This window comes from Fringilla coelebs, assembly GCF_963513975.1.
Source record: "Fringilla coelebs genome assembly, chromosome: 6".
In the NCBI taxonomy this organism is placed as follows: domain Eukaryota; kingdom Metazoa; phylum Chordata; class Aves; order Passeriformes; family Fringillidae; genus Fringilla; species Fringilla coelebs.
The window spans coordinates 33,072,998-33,095,314 of record NC_140034.1 but is presented as its reverse complement, the minus strand read 5'-3'; the positions used below and the strand labels follow the sequence as shown (position 1 = coordinate 33,095,314).

The window sequence follows — 22,317 nt, the reverse complement described above, 5'->3', positions numbered from 1 at the left end:
ACTTTATGTGACTTACGTGGCAGTAACATAAAACTACAGCTCTGTGACTTCCAAACTGCCATCCTGATTTCTTTGGCCTTTCTATTTTTTTCCCTTCTCCCACAGTTTTTGAATGTAAGCTTTAATTGCAGGTGCTATCCTAATGTGAGCAATTTACCTCATTCGTGGTATCTTCAGAGCTCTTGGGTGCACACTATATATATAAAAAAACTGTTAACTTGTTCTCACAGGGACAGCAAAGGAGTCTTAAGGGACGTGAAAAACCAAAGGGCATCAGAGAATCACTACCAAGGTCTTTGCCTGGAGGAGTGGTTGATGGCTGCTATCCGTGGAGAGTCTTGTGCAGTATGTCCAGGATCTCACTATGACACAAGAGGTGGAGACCAGCTGGGCTTTCCTCTTCCTCTGAAGAGGAAAGGTGAGCTGGCCTGCAGGGGAAAAAAGTTACAGCTGACAATGAACTGCAGAAATTGAGAAGAAAATACTGAAGTTCAAAAGAGGGTGAGAGAGGTTCATCGATGAAGTAAAAGTGGAAAAAACCCAATAAATTGAAAACTGGCTTTTAAAAGGGAAAAAAGGTTTGAAATGGCAGGTGAGAAGGACTGAAGTAAATAAGTAAGAGTTATGACAGCTGGTATGACCGCTTCAGAGGTGGGGACAGGAAGAAGGGGAAAGAAAAATCAGAGTAGGAGGTAGAAGAGGTAAAAGCACTGTGAACAGCCAGGTCAGTAAATAGGACAGAAAAGAAACGTGAGCTCCTGGAGGAGTGTTAACAATTCACATTCACAACAAGACATACGGGAGTTACTGACACACAGAGACGGGAGGAGAACTTGGAACTCTTAAGAGGAAAAAGCAAAGGTATGCTTGGACGTTTTTGTGTGCATTACTGGCAAATCCTTGTTTAACCGTGTTTGTGCTCCGTCATGTCATGAACTGTCAGCCTGTCTTTCAAGCTTGTACAGAAAGACTGCAGATTCGACAGTGGGAGTCTTGTTGCCTTGTCAGAGAAGGGAAAGGTGGGGACTTTAATTTGTTTTTAACTCATTTGTTAGTCATCCTTCAAATGTGCTTCGAATGGGAACAGCTGGAGACCTGAGAATCGTCTCAAGCCACGATGCTCCCAGGTCAATATTCGAGGCAGGTGCTGGAGAGGTGGTCCTCCAATGCTTTATCAAGGCCATCAGGTGAGAGCGTCACCCGTTTTTCTCCCGTGAAGCCGCGGAGCAGCGCTCCTGCACGGAGGGTCTCGGAGCTCGGTGCGGCCAGCCAGGGAGCCAGGCAGAGGTGCTGCTTGTTCTCCGAGCCCCCGCCTGTGCCCCCGAAGGGGCGGGTGCGGCAGCGGCTGCCCTCGGCCTGCGGGGGGTGCGGTGAAGGGGCGGCGGCCCGGCGGGGTGCGGTATCCCTACCGCACCGGCGGCGGGCCGAGGCGGCCGCAGTGGAAAAACCCCGGCCGGGCGTGAGGGCAGCGGGGCGGGGCGGGGCGGCGGGGGCGGGGCCGCGCGGGGGGGGGGGGGGGAGGGGCGGGACACACCTCCGTGCGCGCGCGCTGCCGTTGGCCGGGCGGCGCGGGGGCGCGAGGGGCGGGGCCGCGGCGCGCGGGGGGCGGCGCGGAGCGCTAAAGAGAGCGGGGCGCGGGCGGCGCGCGGCAGCATCGCCCCGCCATGGCCCTGCGCGGGCCCCTCGCCCGCCTGCTCCGCGCCCTGCCCGACGCCGCGCTCCAGCCGCGCCGCCGGGCGCACTCCGTGGCGCTGGTGGGAGCCCCGCTCTCCAGGGGCCAGGTGGGCATCGCGGGGGGCGCCGGCTGCCGGCGGGGCTCGCGTACCTGGCTGCCGGCAGCGCTGTCTGACGCTTTCCCCCTCTCTTTGTCTCGCAGAAACGGCGGGGAGTGGACCACGGCCCCGCTACCCTCCGCGCCGCGGGGCTGGTGGAGCGGCTGGCCGGGCTCGGTGAGCACAGCGCGGCGGGCGGGCGGGCGGGGGTGGCGGCGGGGCTGCGGGGCTGCCCGCATCGCCCCCTCGCCTCTCGGGGCAGCGTGACTCAGCCGCTCGCTGCGGGCGGGGGGAGACGGGTCCTGCCTCCCGTGACTCGCGGAGCGCGCCGGCGATGCCCGCAGCCTTGCGGAGGTGCCGGCAGGGGAGAGGCTCGTCGCATTCCGCACCGGGAGGAGCAGCACGGGGCACTGCGGGGGTGCCGGAACAAAGAGCGGCCGGTGGTCCCTGCTGCCCGGCAGCGATGCGCTCCGGCTGCCCCGAACAGCGGGACGCAGCCCGAGCCGCCCGCGCTGGCACATGGAGCGTGTGCCGTTCCCGTGCTGACTCCGGGAGAGCCGGGGGAGCGAGAGGCAGTTTGCATCGCTGTGTGCACCCACGGCATCCAGACAAGTAACTGTGATCCTCGGGTTATCACCTACTGTGGGCTTTGCATTTTCTTTTTTTTTTCATTCTCTGTTCGTTACCAGTTTGTTCCTAAAAGATTCGTAAGCTTCTAGGTGGTGAAATTCAGAATTTTCTGGAGAAGTCCTCAGTTTTATGTATGAGGTCTTGTGTGAAGTCTTTGGAAACGCTCACAAATACCACCCTGTGAACGGGATGTTTCTGGTCTTTTTGTGCAAGCAAATCCACGCACTTAATTGTGATTCAGCTTTTCACATCTATTACTTCTGCAAGCTGAGACCTGCAGAAAGCTGTACCACAGTTACTAGAAACAGGACATAAGGGATAGAAACTTGCAAAGCTGACCTGTGTCTTGGAGAATCTTTAATCTAAAGAGTGTTACTGAAAATGGTGTGATGAGGATGGATTGCAGGGATGGACCACAGAAAGAACCGATATCTGCTCCCTGGGTGGTTAGTGTCAGTGGAGACTAGATGCATACAGAGATAATTGCCTAATAACCCTCTAGCAGTTTTATTCTGAATTGTAAGAACTCATCAAAACAGAAACAATTGTTCTGTGCAGCCCTGTAGGCATATCCTGCCTATCTTATGATTCACAAGCTGAAAAGTCCCAGTTGGCAGCCAAATGAGTAGATATTCTTTTCCTCGCTTGTTTTTGCAAAGTACAGACACTTGCTGTCCTTGGCAGTACTTGAATTCTAGTGAGCAAGAGCCATCATCTCAGCAAATGTGCAAGAGGGCGTCTAAAAGAGGTTCTTTGTACTGGAATAGTTACTGAGCCTAAAGTTTATTTGAAACTAACAAATTGCTAGGTTTGAAAGGAGGATGCTCTTCTAAATAAGACTGTAGGCAGCAGATTATTTTGTACCAATGACAGAATTTTATACTGGAAGGCTTGGGGTTCTCTTTCAAGTGGTTCAGAGCTAATGTTTCCACTTTGTAAGAATTCTTTGATGAAAACCCCAAACCCACAAAACCCAACAAAATTTAAAACTAGAAGAAAAAGCCCTCTCATTTGCCTGACACAAGTTCACTTCAACAGGAGCTTGTAGAAGGTAGAAAGAAAGGGAAATTCGAGCCCCTTCTGGATTTCAGTATCAAAATGTTATGGGGATAGAAATGAAGCAAGCTAAACCAAATTTAGAAAATACTTTTACTGCTTAGTTTCTTATAGGTTGTTTACTCATCAATCAGTTATGCACATGGAGATACGTACTTGCCGTTTCCTTACAGTTTTTAGAGGCTCTTCCTTCTGCAGCTGCAGTTTCCTATTGCTGGTGTGCTCTTCCACTGGGGTGAGGTTGGTTTGTTTTTTAAGGTGGTGCTGATGTCTATTGCTGTTTAAATCTCTGCAGCCCTTTTAAGAACAGGTTCTGCTGTGAGGACCCATCCTGCAACGATGACAGAGGAATGATTTACAGGGCAAAGACAATCTGCTAGAGGGGAGGGTGCTGGATGGAGGAGGATGCTACCATGTAGCCTTTTGTTCTGTACACATTTGTTGTTCATGGAAACTTAACAAATTATTATTTTTATATGTGGGCTACTTATTTTTCTTCCCTAGGATGCCAGGATAGCTTTAGCTGCAGTGCTGTTGTAATAGTGCCATTACTTGCAGTCCTGTGGTATGTTGGACTAGCAGTGAAACTTTAGCTGCTTTCTCTGTCTTCATAACACTATGAATTTTCTGCTCATACTTTTAAGAAGGCCACAGTATGAATGGAGCAACAGTATGATTCTTATTATTAATTCAGACATTCTATTTTTCTGTTTTATTATAGGAGTTAATAATTTTCATGGATTCTTGATTATTTTCCAGGACCAGGCAAATTATACTGCAGCAGGGCAGGTTTCTCCTTTAAAAATAAATAGCATTTGTCTAAGACACAGGGCACTGTCATCTGTACTGGCAAGCTCTGAAGCATCTGTGACCACAGGGTCTGTGTATGTGAGTGCATATGGAAAGTGTTTGTTACATGCCCCCATTCCCTGCTTGGGTATGAAAACATGCTATAAACCTGATTTTCCTTGTCATTGCCAGTTTGAAACTAGGTATGAAATGTGGAATGATGCTTCCCAGTACAAGAGTGAGGCTGGATTCTGGGCCATCTAAAGAAGTATAGATGGGGGAAAGAAGCAGTATTCCTTTGCTTTAACAGTAACTTTGAAAACTGCCCTCACTGTCTTTCAAGTGGGAGAGATTTCTGGTGATCAGACTCTTGTGTTTGCCTGAAATGTTAACGTTTGTTTATTTAAGGTTTTGATTTATTCATTTTCCATTTGTAATTCAAGTTCAACTCGACCTGTATAAAATGAAGGTGCTCTGGAGTGTTCTCTAAAAGGCAGGATTTGGGTAGTAAGATGCATATACTATATTTCTTACTTTGAGTATGAAGCAGCCACATGGCTCTTCACATGTTTGTCTTATTTAATGACTTCTGTTGATAATGCTCCAGCCATATCAGAAAGAGTGAACACTAAACTTTTGTTTTCACTTTTTACATTGTTTTCCACTTTGCTTTCACTGTCTGGTGTATTTGGGGGGGGGGGGGGGGGGGCGGTGGTGGGGAAATTTTATTGTTCTTTAACCCTATCCTCATTTCTATTTTTTCATAGTCCTTTTGTAGTGTTCTGAGCTGCTATTCCAATTCCTATTTTTTGGGGGGCATGGGGGATCCCTCCCTTGAAAGATTCTGTGACCATACCTACGTGGTATAGTAACTTCTTGGCTGCCTCAGTGAATGACTGCCTGTGAACTGCTTGTTTATGCTTAGGCTGAAATCCGAGGAGGGAGCACAGAGGCAGATGTTGTTGCTAGTCTGTACCAGACTGTCAGAGATGAGTCTGAGCCACCAATTTGACTTTTTTCCCCGTTGTCAGGAGCAGAGAGATCACAGTTACCTGTTGGTAGTAGCTCAAGGCGTATTAGTTACTGTAGCAGGAGTCCCAAGCCAAAAGCAGTGGGTCTAGCAGGAGTAAATTAAAGTATAATTTACTCTGCCTGTGGGGATTTTTATTCACCTTGGAGATGTTTGTCTTTTGGCTTTGCTTCCTCTCCTGAGGGAAACTAAAATATTACCACCTTAAAAGACATGTTGCCAAAGTAAACGTGCTGTGTGAAAACAGAGACACACAGCTCTGGCATGGGAGAGAAAAGGGTGTATAGCATGGAGGTCTATGTATTGCTCTAACAGTAAACAGAAATGGGTGCAATATGTGGAGGCTTTTGGACTTTTTTTGGCTAGGAGGGGAGGAGATGGGCAGCAGGTGCATAAGCTGCTGAAGGTGCAAAGTATGAAGTTTTTTAAAGTGAGAATTTCTTGGGTCTCTCCTGTTTGCTGCAGATTAGGCAGAGAATCTGATCAAACTTCAGTCCAGAGTTTTTCCTAGTCCTCTTACTTGAGGAGAGAAAGGCCTTAGTCAGTTTTATGCTTAATAGAGAGCTACTGTTACTGTAGCCTTTCAGGTGACTTAGAGCATCTGTGCTGCTGCTGGCATGAGAACAAGTTTGGTGTAAGATTTCTTCCCAAGTATTCATTCTTGTATGTTGACTGTTGTTGATTGCTGAATTAAATTTTTTTGGTCTTTATTTAGAACTGCATGCAGCTGGGTTGCTGGGCTTAATCAGGCTTGGATTTGGGTTACTGTAGAATTGATTAGCAAAGTTTGGGTCTGAGTTGCTGCCTTGACAAGGGTGAGCTGCAGAGATTGTGGCTTACACACAGAGGGGAACTGCACGTGTCAGAGAGAATGAGCATCACATCACCATTCTTCTGTTGGACCGGAAAAAAATCTTCAGTCATAGGTTTCATGAGGTCAGTGTAGTGACTCAGAAAGGAGTAACCTCCTCTAAAAGAGGAGTGGAGCTGTTAATCCCCGTGTCTCTGGAGTTACACTACTGCTTTGCCCAAAACCATTGGACTCCTGTTGACATCTGCTGCCAGAAATAGCAATTCAACTTTGCTTCTTCACCAAGATAGCTCATAGGGTTAGTATCAGTCTTAATAAATCATGAGGCAGCTGCTTCTACAGATCTCCTTTTTGTCCACCTAAATCTTCTTCAGTAAAGAGTTTAGAAGGAAGATTAACAGTTTTATAGTTATGCATCAATTATGCATAAATAATTACAGGTGCTGGGATTCAGTAGATTTGGACTTGCAAGAATTGCAGCTGCATTGTTGGGAAATTAACGTTCATCAGTCCCTCCAGTAAATGTGTTTAAAAAGTTGCCTGTATCCCTGAAGAATCTGACAAACTGTACTATTCTGCTTGCCCTGTATTTGGACTGAAATTGGATTTACATGTTAGAAATAAGATCTGTCAGGAATGGATTCTTGAATTCTTGGACTAGATTCTAGCTTTGTTTTGCACTAGCTTTTGCATCAGTAGTTTCTCTACAAAACTCAGTATTTTAAACTTGCAAAGACATTAGTACAGCCAGTCAAATATCTCTAATCTCTAGAATTCAAATAAACTCTAAATTTGTTGTATAGATTAAAAAAAGCCAGATCTTGATGTTATGTTTTCTGCTGTTGATGAAGTGGGAGATAGGCAAAATTCTAAATAATTGCTGGCATTTAAGCAGCATGTTATTTAGTTAAATCTCTGCACTGTTGAGGTAAGAAATGCTACTGTTCATCTATTTTTATTTCTGATCACATCTGATGCTAGTACTGTCAAAGCTAAGTATTTATTTGCTAGGAACATCCTCAGGAATGAAAATCAGTTTGGATATAACATAAAGAGGTCAGACTAACAGTTAATTCTTCTTCCCTACAAAGCAGAAATAGGAATGTGGTTTTTTAACCCAGGAACACCCTCTCCCCCTGCTTTTCCCCTGAAATGAAATGGGTAAATGGCAGTCCTCCTTTCTTTCCTTTCCCTTAGACACAAGCATGCCCAAACAGTTCTGTTTAATAATATCAGTACAACATACTTATGTAGTACTGCAACTTATTTCTGGAACCAGACTTAATTACCTCTTTTTATTTATACAGAGATAAAGATCCATGAGACTCTGCTATTCTTGTTTACCTCTCAAATGTGGATTAGCCATGATTGGTTACCTTCAAAGACCAGTGGTTTGTCAAAAATCAAAGCACAGCCAAAGGGGCTGATTGTAACTTGCATTTGCAATGAGTCTTTGAAATGATGCCACTTGTCAGAATGCATCAAGGGCAGGTGCTGCTCCACTCTGTGAGGTAAGGCAGCCAGGAACTGACTCTGACAGCCTGGCAGGCAGAAGGAGCCCTGCTGGGGTTTTGGAGGAGACCTGTTTTGAGGAGGCCTCCACTAAGGCTGTTTCTAGGTTGCTTCTTCTCAACAGACCTCATTGGCTGCCTTGCCTTGAGCAGGGGAGGCTAAGCTCCCCTGGGGGAGTGTGTTCTGCTGTGCACAACTCTGCTCAGCAGCTGCAGTTTATCCTTTTGAGTGTTGTACCTTCGGTATTTGCGTGATTGCAGGTAGCCTTGGAAGCCAGGAGAAAAATGCTAACACTGCAAATAGAGTCAGAGCAGTCCTTGCAGTCAGTGGGTTCTGATATTCCCTTCCCTTCCCTGTGCTGATGGAGCACACAATCTGCTGTGGAATGGAAAGGTTGGTGTCAGCCATCCATCGATTTGATGTTTGTTTTTCCCTCTCCCATTTGGCTGGTGCGTACTTGAGGTTGCACTTTATGAAATCGGTTTTAAAAAAATCTTTGTGAATTTGGGGTAAATGTCACTTGGTGCTTTAACTGTAATTGTTTTGTGTGACAGTTTAGTTTAAATACCTTTAAAAATAAAGTTAGGCTGGTAAAGATCAGGAAAATCTGAATTGATTATTTCTTCCTAGTCTTTAAATAAAAGGAGACTAGGGTGAAGGACCAATGAACAGAGCTCTTGGAGGTTTTGTATATTTTTTTTCTCTATAGTGATACCCATCCTATATATTTTCATATTATAAAATTAGTTTTAATACATGACTTAGCTGAATTTCTGCACCTATATAATTCTCTCTGGATTGGAGTACATTTAGATTACATTCTGGTTTATTTTTTTAGTATTAATTCTGTTGAAGGAGTTACTAGGGGGATGCAGAAAGGCAGATGACAGAGGGAAAATTAGGTAATGAGTTGGATTTTGATCTGCTTTACAGTACACATGATCTATTACTGCTTTCTCACTTGAAACTTAATTCACATGTCTTGTTGTGGACTCACAAGACCAAGAGACCTATGGTAGGTGTCTGCTTATGTGACTATGGTATGGAGGACTGGTTTTAGATGAAAGGTGGAAATTTCTATTATCACACCACCTGCTGAAAAGCAGGGAATGAAGCACTGAAGTTAAATACAAAAAAAAATAAAACCCATAGACCAACAACCCACCAGATTTTTCATTTGTATATGAAGAAGTGGTCAGATGTTAGTTTCTCCCAGCTGGTTAAGAGGGAGGAAGAGAAATTCAGTAATCTCTCATATATTTTACTCTCCCTTCCTCTCAAGTGTTACCTGCCTGGGTTAAGGAATGTAATATAACTGTTTACTTTTGGAACAATCTAAAGCACAAGGTGCTTGTTGTTGAGGAAAGCTCTTTTGGCATTGTGATCCTCATGGCTGTAAGGGCCCCATTGTGTTCCTGTTATCAGAGCTGTGTCTGGGTTAAGCTTATTTGAGGGGAATTAGAACGCGTGCAGGGTTTGCTGGTGGTGGGGCAGACGCAATAGCCGCACCCTTCGCTCTGATGTAAGCCACTGTGCAAATGTTTCCCAACACCTCAGACTGACGTTTTTGAAGACCTTTTAAGGTCAACTGCACTGAATTTCATCAGAGATTAAAGTTATAAGCAATTTTCAAAGGGAAATAAGGTGGCTGCTCGATTTGGGGTTGGAAAAATAATTTTTGGCTCTCTTTATGCAAGGGACATCTTGACTACAGACTTGGGGCAGCAGTTGGAATTGGATTTGCTTGTTGCTTTTGTAGGAGATGAAGCTTTTTAAATATTTATAGCTACAGAAACTTTGTCTTAAACCAGACAAAAAATTTCAAATAAAAGGATGGGAATTGCTCAGACAAGAACTTGCCTTTAAGGAAGTGAAATTTTAGAGCTGACAGGCATCTATTGAGCCATCAACTATGTATCCAACCTATATATACACCTATACCTCTTCTATCAGATACCTATTCAGTTTAAAGAGAAGTAGATGCTTTGTAAGGAAGTTCCTAGCAAGCAGGTTATGATTAAATTAGGCTGCAGAAGTCTGCCTCTTGCAGTGGGAACCTTGCTAGCCTAATTTCCTATTCATGTAAAATGAAAGCATGCACTTTGTTTGTGTAGTTGTAATACACCCATGTCCTGGATAATTCTGGAGGGTTAAAACTGCCTTAAAAAAAACTTTAGAATGCATTGGTCATAATGAATTGAATCATTTGTTTGCTGTTGTGTAACATTTTGACAGTCTCTGAGAAAGGATTACAAAGTCCCCACCATAAGCCAGTGGTTTATACTGAAAAGAAGGATGGTAACTTGGTTTCATTTACGTGAAGTAAAATGTTAAGTTTGCCTATAAACATTGTTCATAATAGTCATTGCATCCTAAAAGCCCTTTTTATGTTTGTGGTGGTTTAGTAAATGGTGCTATAAAGTTGAGAAAACAGTTTGCAGAAGTGATGCTTTTATGTGAGCAACTTTATATGTAACATAGTATGGAAGAAGGTCTAGTAACCATAGGATTTCCAGATTCCTTTGAGAGTAGTTCACGCAGGAGAGGATTTACTTTTCCCATTAATTTAGGTTTTGGGGTCTTTTTTAAAGTCCAGTTCACAAATGCCCAGTGTAAACCAGCAGTGTTGGGAGATCAGTTCTATCCCATGTTCCTTGTGCTTTTGTTCCAATTCCCATTTGCTGCCTTGCAGAGCTTTCATATTTATTATGTGAATGTGCCCTGGGGCAATGTCAGCAAACAGCCTGGGTTTGGAAAGCTGAATCTCCTACTATCAAGTTGGCTGCTTCTGTTGCTGGTGCAGTTTCCTAGTAGGGGAAGATGGGGGGAGGCTTTCTGTGCTGCTGCCCAGATGTTTTCCAATTAAATGCCACCTGACATGAGCTGCCTGTTTTTACAGAGGACAATTCTCTAAATCTGTGCAGGGAAATTACTGTAGCAACTGCTGGCTACTGTGTGTATTTTGCTTATGATAGGAAGTGAACTTCAGACTTGTCATACAGCTTGCTAAAAGACATGTTATGTCCCCAGTGAAAGATTATAAAATCATTCTCTAATGGCAAAATAACTGAGTTGAGCATGACTGATACATTAACAGCTTATTTAGGCATGCAGAGGACAGTTTTTTCAGGTATATATTTAATTTGTTGGGGTTTCTTTGTTTAGTGGTGTAGGGGGGTTTTGTTTGGTTTTTTGGTTTTTTTGGGGTGGTTTTTTTTTTGTTGGTGGTGGTGGTGTTTGGGGGATTTTTTTGTGTGTGTGATTTTTTTTTTTTTTTTAATTTGAAGTCTAAGGCTCCTAAGTAGGAAAAATGTAGATTGGTTCTATCTGATACAAGTAAGGTTCTGGCTGTGCAGGCTGGATAAATGACAGCTGTGCATCCCCTGGTCTGCAGGTTGAATGCTCGTGTGATCTTTCCCTAATCTGTTCTGGTCAAAAGAAATTAACCTGGGAATGATCTCCTGTGCAAACTATTTCAAGCTAGTTTATTATTTTCTGTCTGAAATGTGCCCCCAGGCACCTCTGATGACAGGGGGGCATTGAAGCCCTGAGGATTGCACTCCTGAGCTGGTGGTGCATTGTGGCAGGACTGCCGTGCATGTGCAGGCTTAGTTATGTAACCACACTGTGTGTTCCTGCTCCGATTGACACCTTCATCTCCCTTGGATCTCTTTCAAGCTTCTGTAACAGAAATAGATTACTCAGGCCTGCTGTTTTGTTTCCCTCATTTCAAAAAGGGATCTCTGCTTGAGCCAGAGTGTTGACGGAGCCAACTTGTATGTATTTGGTTGTTACAAATTTCCTACGTGGTTGATAATTGTCTAATGAATCAAACATAATATATTTTTCATTTGAAAGTAATTTCTGGTAGGGCTTGAAAGTGTGAACAAAAGACTTTTGATCACATTTAGTTTTATGTTCTTTCATTACTAGCAAAATGTCTGTGCTGCTTACTCCTAAAGTACTGTATGGTAGTTAAGGTATGTTTCAATTTAAAAGAACTTTAATCCTGGCTAGACCTGACCTGCTTCACTGACAAATGCTGTGGATGCTATGCTTTCTAATAAATGTAAGGAAACTCGCTTTCCTATCTGCCCAAAGCTTTTTCTACCTTTCAGAACTTGAATCTACTGCCTTTTAAAAGTTCTTCATGTTAACTTTTGGTGCTGATTTAAAAAGCTGTTTTGTTTCGAAGTATTAGTATCTATATAAAATAAAATATTAGTATCTATATAAAATAGTGTCCCAGCTCCCAAAGAAAGTGAATGGATATTGCTTGGTGAGGTAGATTTGAAAATCTTTCACTAATGACCAAATAACAGCAAAGTCCCCCAGACTGCACAGCAGTACAGTTTGTCTATCCATTGAGCAATTTCTGTGCACAGATAATGTAGTTGAGAGAGCTTTGATTTAAGAAATAAACTTAAATCTAGGTGCAAGCAGGCAGATGAAATGGAAAACAATTCAGATCTTTAAGTTTTAGACTAATAGCTGGGATTCAAAACAGAAGCTATGTCAAATTATTCAAGTAGTTTTTGATGAACTGAACTGTTTTTCTTTGTTCAGTACCATTAAGACAAATGTGCATGTTGATTTCATCTCTAGTATCTGGTCATTTGAAAAACTGGGTGTACACATGCACTTCCCACACTTTGGGATACATGGCATATCTAAGTACTGTGAATTTCTTTGTCTGTGCACTGTCTATTCACTAAGCTTTCCCTTTGCCCTAAGGTAATTTAATCCCATTTTCAAAACACTAGGCACCATTAAAAGAAATAATAGCAAGAGAAGATATTAATGCTTGAGTATTGGATTAGCATGTACTTCTGAGATGAATCAGATAGCCTTTGGATAGCTGGCTGAAAGCATTCCTTATCACCTTGGGAAACCTGAGCTGTCCCCTGCAAGCACATAAGTCCAGTGGGCCTAGAGACAACTGATGCACAAAGCTGAGAAGAGAAACTGCCACAAGGTTCATGAACACTATCTAAACTTTAGAAGATGGTAACAAAAACTGAAGGCATCTGTCATCTTTAACAGACATTAGGCTTTTCTATAAAAATAATTAGAGGGAATTAAGAGTACCATGTGTTCAAAAAGTGGACAAGATTGCAGAATTCTGGACCACAAAAGTGTTAAGCTATATAAACCTGATATGATCCTAAGAAACAAATGGGGTCTTTTATTCAGAAGCTGAACCTTTTTGCCCTACAATGGGATCTTGGAGGTGGGCAGGGTAAAGCAGAAATTACTAAACACTTGCTACTTCTCTAAACACACTTGCTCCAATCTGCCACGTGTGGCCTGCCTTGAGCATAACCTGGAGAATTTTAACTGATTCCTTCAAGGAATCAGTGCAAGGAGTGATGGCATAGTTGGATCTTTGTTTTATACTGGTCTGAAGGTGCAGTTTTGTGATAGCATTAAAGGAAGTTGTTTTTCATCCTTTAATGGGTAAAAATACTGCCATGTGCTTGTATGTCCTGTAGGAAAGAGCAAAACCTAAGTTGTAGTAATTTCTTCCATTACACTGTATAATGTGTTGTCCTGCAATGTATAACTCACTGCACGTGGCTCCCAACTGCAGATTTATTTCACACAGATGTCAGAGGTATTGGATCAAAGGCATTATTCCCTTGTACAAGAGTCTGTCCAAAAGGTCTTGACACCCATTGAAGTCTTACTTCCAGAACTTGTCTCCCAGGCTTGCTCAAGTACTTTCATCAAACTTTAAAATACTGAAATGTGCAGCAGTGTGCATATGTGGGAGAAGTAGCCTTGCAGGAGGACACAAATTAAAAAACACTTGTAACATTTACTGAACATCTTGGAACTCGCTTTTTTCTGCTTCTGCACAGCCCTAGAATAAACAGGGGGTAGGAAACATAGTGGTCACAGAGATCAGATAACACATTCAAATGTGAACATAATGAGCTCAAAATTCCAAAGTCTTCATCCTGTTGCTTAATTAGGTATTGTCTATGGGAGAAAAAAAAGCAGTTGGGTACCTGTGTGCCTTCTGAAAAGCTGGGAGTGGTATGTCATGGTCCTGCTTACTGCTTTAAGTCAATGCAGAGAATGTTTTCTGAGTTGCTAGGATATCTATTCAATCTTTCCTCAAACAGCTGTGCTCAGCTGACATGTTCCTTTGCAAATACCCCAATATCTGCCCACCTCTGTCCTTGCTATAAAATGTGTGCTTGCCTACTTCCCAGCACAAATCTGCACAAGTGACTCAATAAATTTCCTTCATTAATTTCATCAGTAAAAACTCCTTTTGAAATATAAAGAAGTCATGTATTTTTCAAGTAAGCTTTTATGCAATATCCACCAAGCAAATTCACAGAGCCAGCTTCCTAGACATTAGACTAATGGCTTACTGGAAATTAAGCAGGAACCCAGAGCCCCAAGGCTGTTTCTTCATGTTGACTTCCCTTAAATTTTTCAAATTGCCCCATTAAGCACAAGATGGCTAAAGGCCAAATGTCACGCTCTGGCCAGGATGCTTTGAACTGCAAACAGACTAGTGATTCTGAGGAGTACAGGGGACAGGCATGTCTGGTATTCAGGGTGGTCTTATTAAGCCACTGTTGGTGTAGCTGTAAATACCTTGGGGCCTTTACTGCCCTCCTCAGAGCCTGCAGTGAGAGGCCTGTCTTAAACTGAGTCTCTTCGAGGAAAGGCTGAATTTTACACCTAGAATGTTCTCACGTTCAACAGCCAATCAGGCTGTAACTGACAATGAAAGGATCTCAAAGAATTTTGGGATCAAAGTCCCAGAATTAAAATGCCTTTTAGAATATCTTGTGTTGAGAAAATGGACAGGTTCTCTTAATAAAACTCTAGTGGATCCTCCAATGGAGCTGCCTGGAAGTACTGTTAGAAAATTATATTATCTGTTACTTGGTGCTTTTGTCCCAGGATTTTTGGGGACCTTGAAAATGCAAAATAACTGTAGCTATATTTAGTGAAATGTGTAATCCCTGCAATCTTTAGGCAACTGAGCTTATTTGAGGCTGTACAAAATCTAAACAAGAAGGAAGATGGTGATGCAGACTATAATTTTTCATGTTAGAATTTATAATGAAATAATTTTTTAAAAATCCAAACTTCTTCTAAGTGACTTCTTATGATTGGCATAGCTCATTGCTAAATTGAAGCTATGTTAAGCTTAAGCTGATAATGTTGTCTTAAACTCTCTCATTTGTAATGCTGTGACAGTTGCATCTCATGCAGATAGTCAAATGGATCCATTCCTTTTCCACTGTTCCTTTCATACTTGCCCAACTGATTTTGAGCATTTCCCTGGGAAGGTACTTAAATAAGTCACTCTCTCCTTTTGTTGCTGTGTTCCCAGGATGCCAAGTGCACGACTTTGGAGATTTGAATTTCACTCAAGTTCCCAACGATGAACTGTACAACAACCTGATTTTGTACCCGCGGTCGGTGGGCTTGGCCAGCCAGATGCTGGCTGATGCAGTGAGCAGAGCAGTAGCTGCTGGACACAGATGTGTGACTTTAGGAGGTGATCACAGGTGAGCTGACCTAAAAACAATTAGTGGTTCATGCTGCAGGTCAACACTTGGAGCGCAATATTTTAATTTATTAAACAAGGGAACTTGGGGAACAACTCAGGGGTCATTTCTTGGCAATACCTTAGGGGATGGGCTTTTCGGGTGGAACAAAGAAGACAGTTAAAAGAACCTGACCTTCTCAGACAGTACTGCTTAGTTCCAGACTGGTCTGTGATCAGTTGTGTGGGCACACAACTGAGATCTTCCTCTTTGGGAAAGTTTGTGTCATCAGGTTCCTTCAGAGGAACTGCTCTGTTTCTTTATTGCTGAATTTTAGTGATGTCTCTTTTGCCCGTCACGTCTTAAGATAGGTTTGTAGCACCTACACACAGACAATTTTGCAATAGATCTTACAACATGAATCTTTTTCCTCTTTTTCTCTAACTTGTGGTCTGAGAATTGGTTGAAGATGGTAGGGCATGTAAGGAATTGTGGGGGAAGGTGTCATGAGTAGAATAAAAACAGGCTAATTTTCTGGAGCATTTGGACCTAGAGCAGGTGAAGATTAAGTGTGTGGGAAGGGTGACAGCAGAGAGCTGTGGCTTATCTGTTACTATAGCCCTGTAGTTACTTGGCCTCCTGGAATCACAGCAGTGGCATGCCATGAAGTTTGTATGGGATGCTCCCTTTATAATGTCAGAGATGTCTGATGCGTGAAAATGTAATGACACAGCTGATTGAAGCTGGGAGAACTCCCCTTTGTCCTTGTAGTTGTTCTGAAGGAGAAATGATGACCAAAGACTTTGTTACTGTACTTCCAGCCTGGCACTTGGTTCTGTCAGTGGCCATGCACGGCAGTGCCCACACCTCGGAGTGATCTGGGTGGATGCACATGCTGACATCAACACTCCTCTCACAACTCAGTCTGGGAGCCTCCATGGACAGCCTGTCTCATTTCTCCTAAGGGAGCTTCGAGATAAAGTGAGTATCCTGATTATAGTTATCCTACATGGCACCTCAGAGCATTGCACCATTGCTGATGTGAGGTTCTTTCTTACCTGCTGCAAATGCAGATCTTTTCTATCAGAGTACAAGGAAAAATACGAATTGCTGTGCGTGTACACATGCACATACATGCACATATGCACATACAAGCGCCACAAACACATGTAAACCCAGATACAGGCACACTCAGAGACATCAATGAGAAAAAGCTTTTCTTTGTGTTTGCACCCTCGTGGGCTGCACATTGAGCTGCACACAGCAGCTGACTGGTGCTGCTCCTGAGTCACTGAGTGGCATTGTTGCCGAGGCTGGGCAGGAACCTCCCCTGAGCCCAGCCTGTGAGAGGCCAGCTGAGCTCACCTCCAGGAACAGCTGGTTCCTGCATACCTCACATGCTGCTTCTGCTTAGTTTGGCTCTTCTATGTTTTGACAACCTTGGGGGCTGACAGGGGCTGTTGCTCTATGATCTCTCCTAACTGGCTGCTCTGGCATTGGTTCCACTGTAAATATTACAAATCGAAACAGCTGGAACTGCTTGCAGTGAGCTTTTAAAGAGAGAGCCTTTTTCTTGAAAAGAGGCCAAAAAGAGCTGTTTCCTGGGGCACATGGAGTGTGCATGGCCCGTTTTTGCTGCTCTCAAGATGCTGAGCAGTAGGCTGACCTAAGGCTGAGGTCCCCTGCCTGGCTTAGCTGTGGGCTGTGTCAGGGACCTGCAGCACCTGTGCAGTGAACGGCCGAGGCCTCTGCGGTAGAACTTTGATACAACAATCTGCTTCTGCTGTAGCTTAGGCTGGACACTGAGAGCAGGATCAGCAACTGCATCTTGAGAATGGATGCTGGAGCTGCAGAAAACCTGACTGCATTATTTTGGCACTCTGCATTGCTAGCATTTACTCCTAATTTTCTCATTTCTCTGACAAATTTGGGATGCTGTGTTGCTGGAAGTATACCCTTTCCAAGCAAGAACAAGCATGTTTAACTCTGTATGGCTACTGAAGATAGCACTGCATCAGTTCCTGTTCAGCATGGCAATACTGCAGTCATCCCATAAAGTTCTTCTGCTTTTTCTCCTGCAAATTCTTTTGAATTATTTCCATCCACAAGTCAATAGAATAATCTAGTGATTTTACACACTTTACTCTTTCTAGCCATTCTTATGGGGGCTCTACAAACGTGTTGGAATTCCCAAAGTAATGCAAAACTAATGGAGCTTTTTGGAACACTCCCTGAACATGAAAAGGTTTATATTAAAGGTTACTGTATTTCTACTTTTTTGCCCATAAGTTAAAGGGGGTGATATTTTTTTATTTTTTGGCACCTGTGCACACTTTCTCAAGGGAGATAAATAAAGAGAAAATTTTGTGAATTTTAGAGCTCACTTAAGGTGAACAGTTTATGGCTTGGTGGAAACAGAACAACACTAAAGTTCTGTAATAGCTGAGGAATGACAATATATTGGTCTGTTGGGTTCCAGTTCTTGAACAGCATAGAAAAGCAGTAATTTTTTACAATTATTGGGATCTTTGACAGGCTAAAAGAATATCTGTAAGCTTTCTGGGGTCAGTGGGGGGAGCAGGCCTTTCTTGCAAGCAGCAGTAGTGAAGAAAGAGTAAGATTAGGCTATGCTTAGTGGCAAGCTTCTCAGGCACGGTGCTGGCTATGGGATCTTGTCACAAGCCCACCTCAACTCCAGCAGTTGCATGCCTCTGCAGAAGCAGCTCACTCAAGGCCTGGCTGTGCAGGTGCACAAACAGGAGTGTGCACTCACTCAGGGGGTTTTCTTACCCTACTGTATTCCTGTTTAGAGGGGGGAAAACTAACATGAGTCCTGCTGGTACCACAAGGCTTCTACAACTATGAATTTTTAATCAGCTCTTTAGCAGTAGGACCAGTATGCCTTTGACAATGGTTTGTCTGGTTAATACCCCTCTGACTCTGGAGCAAACCATTATGTGTGCAGAAGTGCACGTGGCTCACCCTCGTACTCTTATCCAATACAGCACCTGAGTCGATATTGGGACAAAAATAATTATCATCCTGCTTTCCTGACTGCTTCAGGGCTCCTGGAACCATCCAAACTCACAAACTGCTATTAGCACCTTCCCATGAAAATGCCTGCCCCTCTGGCTTTACTATCAGCAACTCCCTTCCCATTGTAACAAAGCAAAGAACCTGTCAAAGGCAGTTAATACATTCAATTTTATTTATTTACAAATGAGGTATTATTGAAATTGCAGTATTAAATCTACTGAATCATTACTACTAGAGAGTATCTGACAATGTTATGCCATTATGTCATTACTATGCTCAGTTTCTGATGTATGTATGATAAATTTTGTGTAATTCATTTTTGAAACCTGAATTTATTTTCCCTAGCAGTCTCCAATTCATTTATGCCTCTTCAGTCATTTAATTTATGACTGGAAAGGCTTAGGTCATTGTCATAGAGTAGCAAATACTTTATAATCTGTGCTAATTTAACCCAATGTAATTAATTATAGCTATGGGTGTGTTCACCTTTAAAAACATCCAATATTGCATTAATTAGTAGTCTAATTGAGAAGTCTAAGAGGGAAACAAAACCTTTTAGCTACTTGACAGCTGTATTGGCTGTAGCCATTTTCAGAGCTGGGAGAAGGAGATATTTGAGTTAATTTAAATCACTCTTAAAATTAGCAAGTGTTACTAACTGAGAGGTTTTATAATTCCATAGCATGACTACTTAATTGCCAAAGCTGAAAAACAAAGACTTCATAATCTTTCAGCTGCTGTCCTAGACCTAACTCTCTTCAATTCTGCATCAACAGCCAGCATGATGTAGCCCACTGCAGAAGTCCAACTTCTTGCCCTGCTTTTATCCCCCTCTTTTATTTTTTCTTTTTTTTCAACTTCCCACTTTGAATTTATCCATCTTTAATACTGTTTTTGTAAGTTTGTATAACTTTGGTAGTTCTCCTAAAAAGATACAGCTGCCTTGGTTTTCATTCTTCCACCTAAGCATAATGTACTGGTTACAGAGCATCACCATTAAGTGCCCTGTGTAAGTGACCCACATCTGGATATCTATTTAGCATTCCTCCTTACACTCACTGATGCAAATTACCTATTGCTTGTGGATTCAGGCTTTTTAGTCCTCCTCCTCTTCAAACTGGAAAATGCAGAAGAATTAAAAACTTCATCCATTAACATTCAACTCAGATAAAGTCATATCACTTTACCTCAGTTGAACACAGGAATGAAGGTAAGGACTGATTACATCAACCAAACCATCAAGTGCAGAGGTGTCTCTATTTAGAGAGAGAAAGGATGCTATAAATCAATACAAAGTTTTCAGGGAAGCATTAAATAGCATTTTGTTAAGTATATCACTAAGGTGACCTAATACCAAACCTCTGCCTGCAGGTACCACAACTTCCTGGCTTTTCCTGGCTAAAGCCCTGCCTTTCAGCATCTGATATCGTGTACGTTGGTTTGAGGGACGTGGATCCTGCTGAGTAGTAAGTTGGTTTAGATTAAACGATTTTTGTAAAGGCTGAAATAATAAGCTTGAAATCTCATCCATTAGAGTTGCTAGATTTCAGCTTAAACCAATAATGACTGTTTTAAAAAAATATTTTCACAGCTATATTTTGAAGAACTTTGACATCCAGTATTTTTCTATGAGGGATATCGATCGCCTTGGAATTCAGAAAGTTATGGAAAGAACCTTTGAACGACTGATGGGCAGGTAATGAACTATTATCTAATTTAAACTGCTCTTTTTGAACGTCTGCTTTCCTGAAAGTTATTGAAGTGAAGGTCACTTGATGTAAGGTGGCCGTACAGAACTGTGACAGTGTCCAGTATACAGGGAAGCCTCAGCACTGGAGCCATTTCATGGTGTTTGGCAGATGGCTGTGACAGATTATGACTCAATGCAGTTGTGGCTCTGTTTTATACTGTCTGGTTCTGTTAAGTAATTCTGCATTTTCTGCAGTTTGACAAGATGTTTGAATCAACTCAGACTGCAGGATACACGTTACACTTTTAAAAATACATACAGCAACTTGACAGTAACTTGAAATGAGCTGTTGGTATGGGAAGTGGAAGCATTTGATGGCTTCCTCCTTGGAATGCTCACACACAATGTCCTGATGGTGGCTACCAGTGCCAGTGCAGGTGGTAAAGCTCACTTTAAACACTCCTTTACTGCAGCCTTTGTGACTCTTGTTCAAGTTTGGGGGACCAGGTCAGGGAGCAAATCATGCTAGGAGCTGGGAGAGGGTCACTTAGAAAGGGTAACCTCTGCCACAGGTTAGAACCTGTGCTGCATGCTGCTGTTTTCTAAAGGTGTGCTCACCCTTCCTAGCTGCAGCTGTACCAAGTAAGGTGCTTCTCCTTACTGAGCATCTGCAGTAAGTTGGAAGTATGCAGGCTGTCACTTAAACAATTCATGTGAGTGACAAGCAGTGTCCTGTTTAAGCTGTCATCAGCTGGCAGTGATAAAGTAAGTAATTAACACTTCAGGTTTGAGATCATCCTTTACTACTTCAGCAGTTAGACTACATGGCAGGGTTTGGATGCAGCCCTTAAGTATTGACCTGAAAAATGCTCATCTTGATGAACTGTCAGTGAAATCCTTGAGCTCGGTGCTTCCTCCATCCTAGCTGCCATGCACAGGCTGGCTTCACCCTGGCTTTCTGTACAAAAGGAGAAAAGGCTGGATTGTATCATACACTTCTCTACATCAATCCACTAAGATGACAAATACCAGTTAAGATGGTTTGAACTAAAGTACTTATCTTCAACCAAATCCTTGCTGAGTAGATGCTTTTTTAAAGTATATGAGACATGGTTCAAGGAGCTTGATGCTACGTTGCTGATGAGCCTAGACAGTAAGAAATATCCATAGAAAAAATGCAAGGCTCTAAGATTGCTCTTCTTGTTTTATTCTGTCTCAGGAGACAGAGACCAATTCACCTGAGTTTTGACATTGATGCTTTTGATCCCTCACTGGCTCCAGCAACGGGGACTCCTGTTCTAGGTGGATTAACTTACAGAGAAGGCATGTACATCACAGAGGAAATACACAACACAGGTAAGCTGACCAGCAGTATGGGGCTAAGCAAGGACAGGACAAACTACCCAGAGCTCTTACTGCTTATGTTTTTCTGGTATAGATAGTAAGTGAAGTGAGAGCAAAGGTGCCTGCAAAGTAATTCAGCCTTCAGTAAGGGAAAAAGAAGTCCTGTGGTTGGGCAATTCCCTTGGTGTTGGAAGCATCTTAACCATCAACAACTTCAGCTTAGCAAAAGAAAATATACAGTATGTTAAAATGTGTAGTACTGTTCCCTAATCCTAAACACATGAGGCAAGATGTGAAAAAGAGCATCTGGAATACAAAAATGGGTGCAAACAGTCTTAAACTTTGAAGTTTCATTCTAGGATTCAAGACTAACAAATCAAGCTTTCATAAAATATGCTGCAGTTGATTCAATATATGAGGACTTTTCATCTTATTACCATCAAGTTTTTATTTAATATGTTTAAACAATATTATTTGCAGTAAAAGAAGGTTAAAAAATCCCAACCAGACACTAGCCTATAGATTCATAACAAGATGGCAAAGGAAAACGAGGTGAGACTATTTTGTAACCTCTCATTTTTGGACTGGGAGAAAAAACATTCCTCTCATAAATGTGTATGGAACACCAAATGTTTTTCCTGAATGCTGAAAGCACGAATGAGTGAGGTAGTGATGATATAAGAAAGAACCAAATTAAAACCACAAATTTGCATCTGAGAACAAACTTCATCCCTTGAGTGTCAATCTTACTTGTCTAAGGGGTAGAGCAGGTCACAAACCCAAATACCAGACTTGCTACAGTGAATAAAACGCTGCAAACGAAACCGTGCAGAAGACTGTACCCTCTGTCAGAGTAACAAAGCTGCAAATCATTTTCACAGGAATGCTTTCAGCTGTAGACATGGTTGAAGTCAATCCACTGCTCGGAGCTTCTCAAGAGGCAGTGAAAGCAACTGCTGGCCTTGCAGTTGATGTGATAGCAACGTGCTTTGGGCAGACAAGGGAAGGAGCGCACATCGCTTTTGATGAACTCCCAACACCCAGCTCTCCAGATGAATCTGACAGTGAAGAGCAAGTGAGGATTTAAGAACCCATGTTGGATATATTGGACACTACAGAGTTCTGCTGAG

The 22,317-nt window shown here is 42.7% G+C and overlaps 1 protein-coding gene across 1 annotated transcript; it reads left to right on the top strand.

Annotated features, from left to right (window-relative positions):
* The first annotated feature begins 1,596 nt into the window (after nucleotides 1–1,596).
* On the top strand, nucleotides 1,597–22,284 carry ARG2 (arginase 2). The gene is made up of 8 exons (XM_084208232.1): nucleotides 1,597–1,781; nucleotides 1,877–1,949; nucleotides 14,961–15,138; nucleotides 15,939–16,098; nucleotides 19,525–19,619; nucleotides 19,745–19,849; nucleotides 21,063–21,199; nucleotides 22,069–22,284. Exons 1-8 carry the CDS (start codon nucleotides 1,665–1,667, stop codon nucleotides 22,272–22,274), a joined length of 1,071 nt encoding a protein of 356 aa, XP_084064358.1. The 5' UTR covers nucleotides 1,597–1,664; the 3' UTR covers nucleotides 22,275–22,284.
* The last annotated feature ends 33 nt before the right edge of the window (nucleotides 22,285–22,317 follow it).

Excerpts from the sequence above, each read along its gene's own strand:
- ARG2 (XM_084208232.1), top strand. The coding sequence starts at position 1,665 with ATGGCCCTGCGCGGGCCCCTCGCCCGCCTGCTCCGCGCCCTGCCCGAC. Across the intron at positions 1,782-1,876 it reads CCCCGCTCTCCAGGGGCCAG|AAACGGCGGGGAGTGGACCA; the intron begins GTGGGCATCGCG and ends TTTGTCTCGCAG. Across the intron at positions 15,139-15,938 it reads ACTTTAGGAGGTGATCACAG|CCTGGCACTTGGTTCTGTCA; the intron begins GTGAGCTGACCT and ends CTGTACTTCCAG.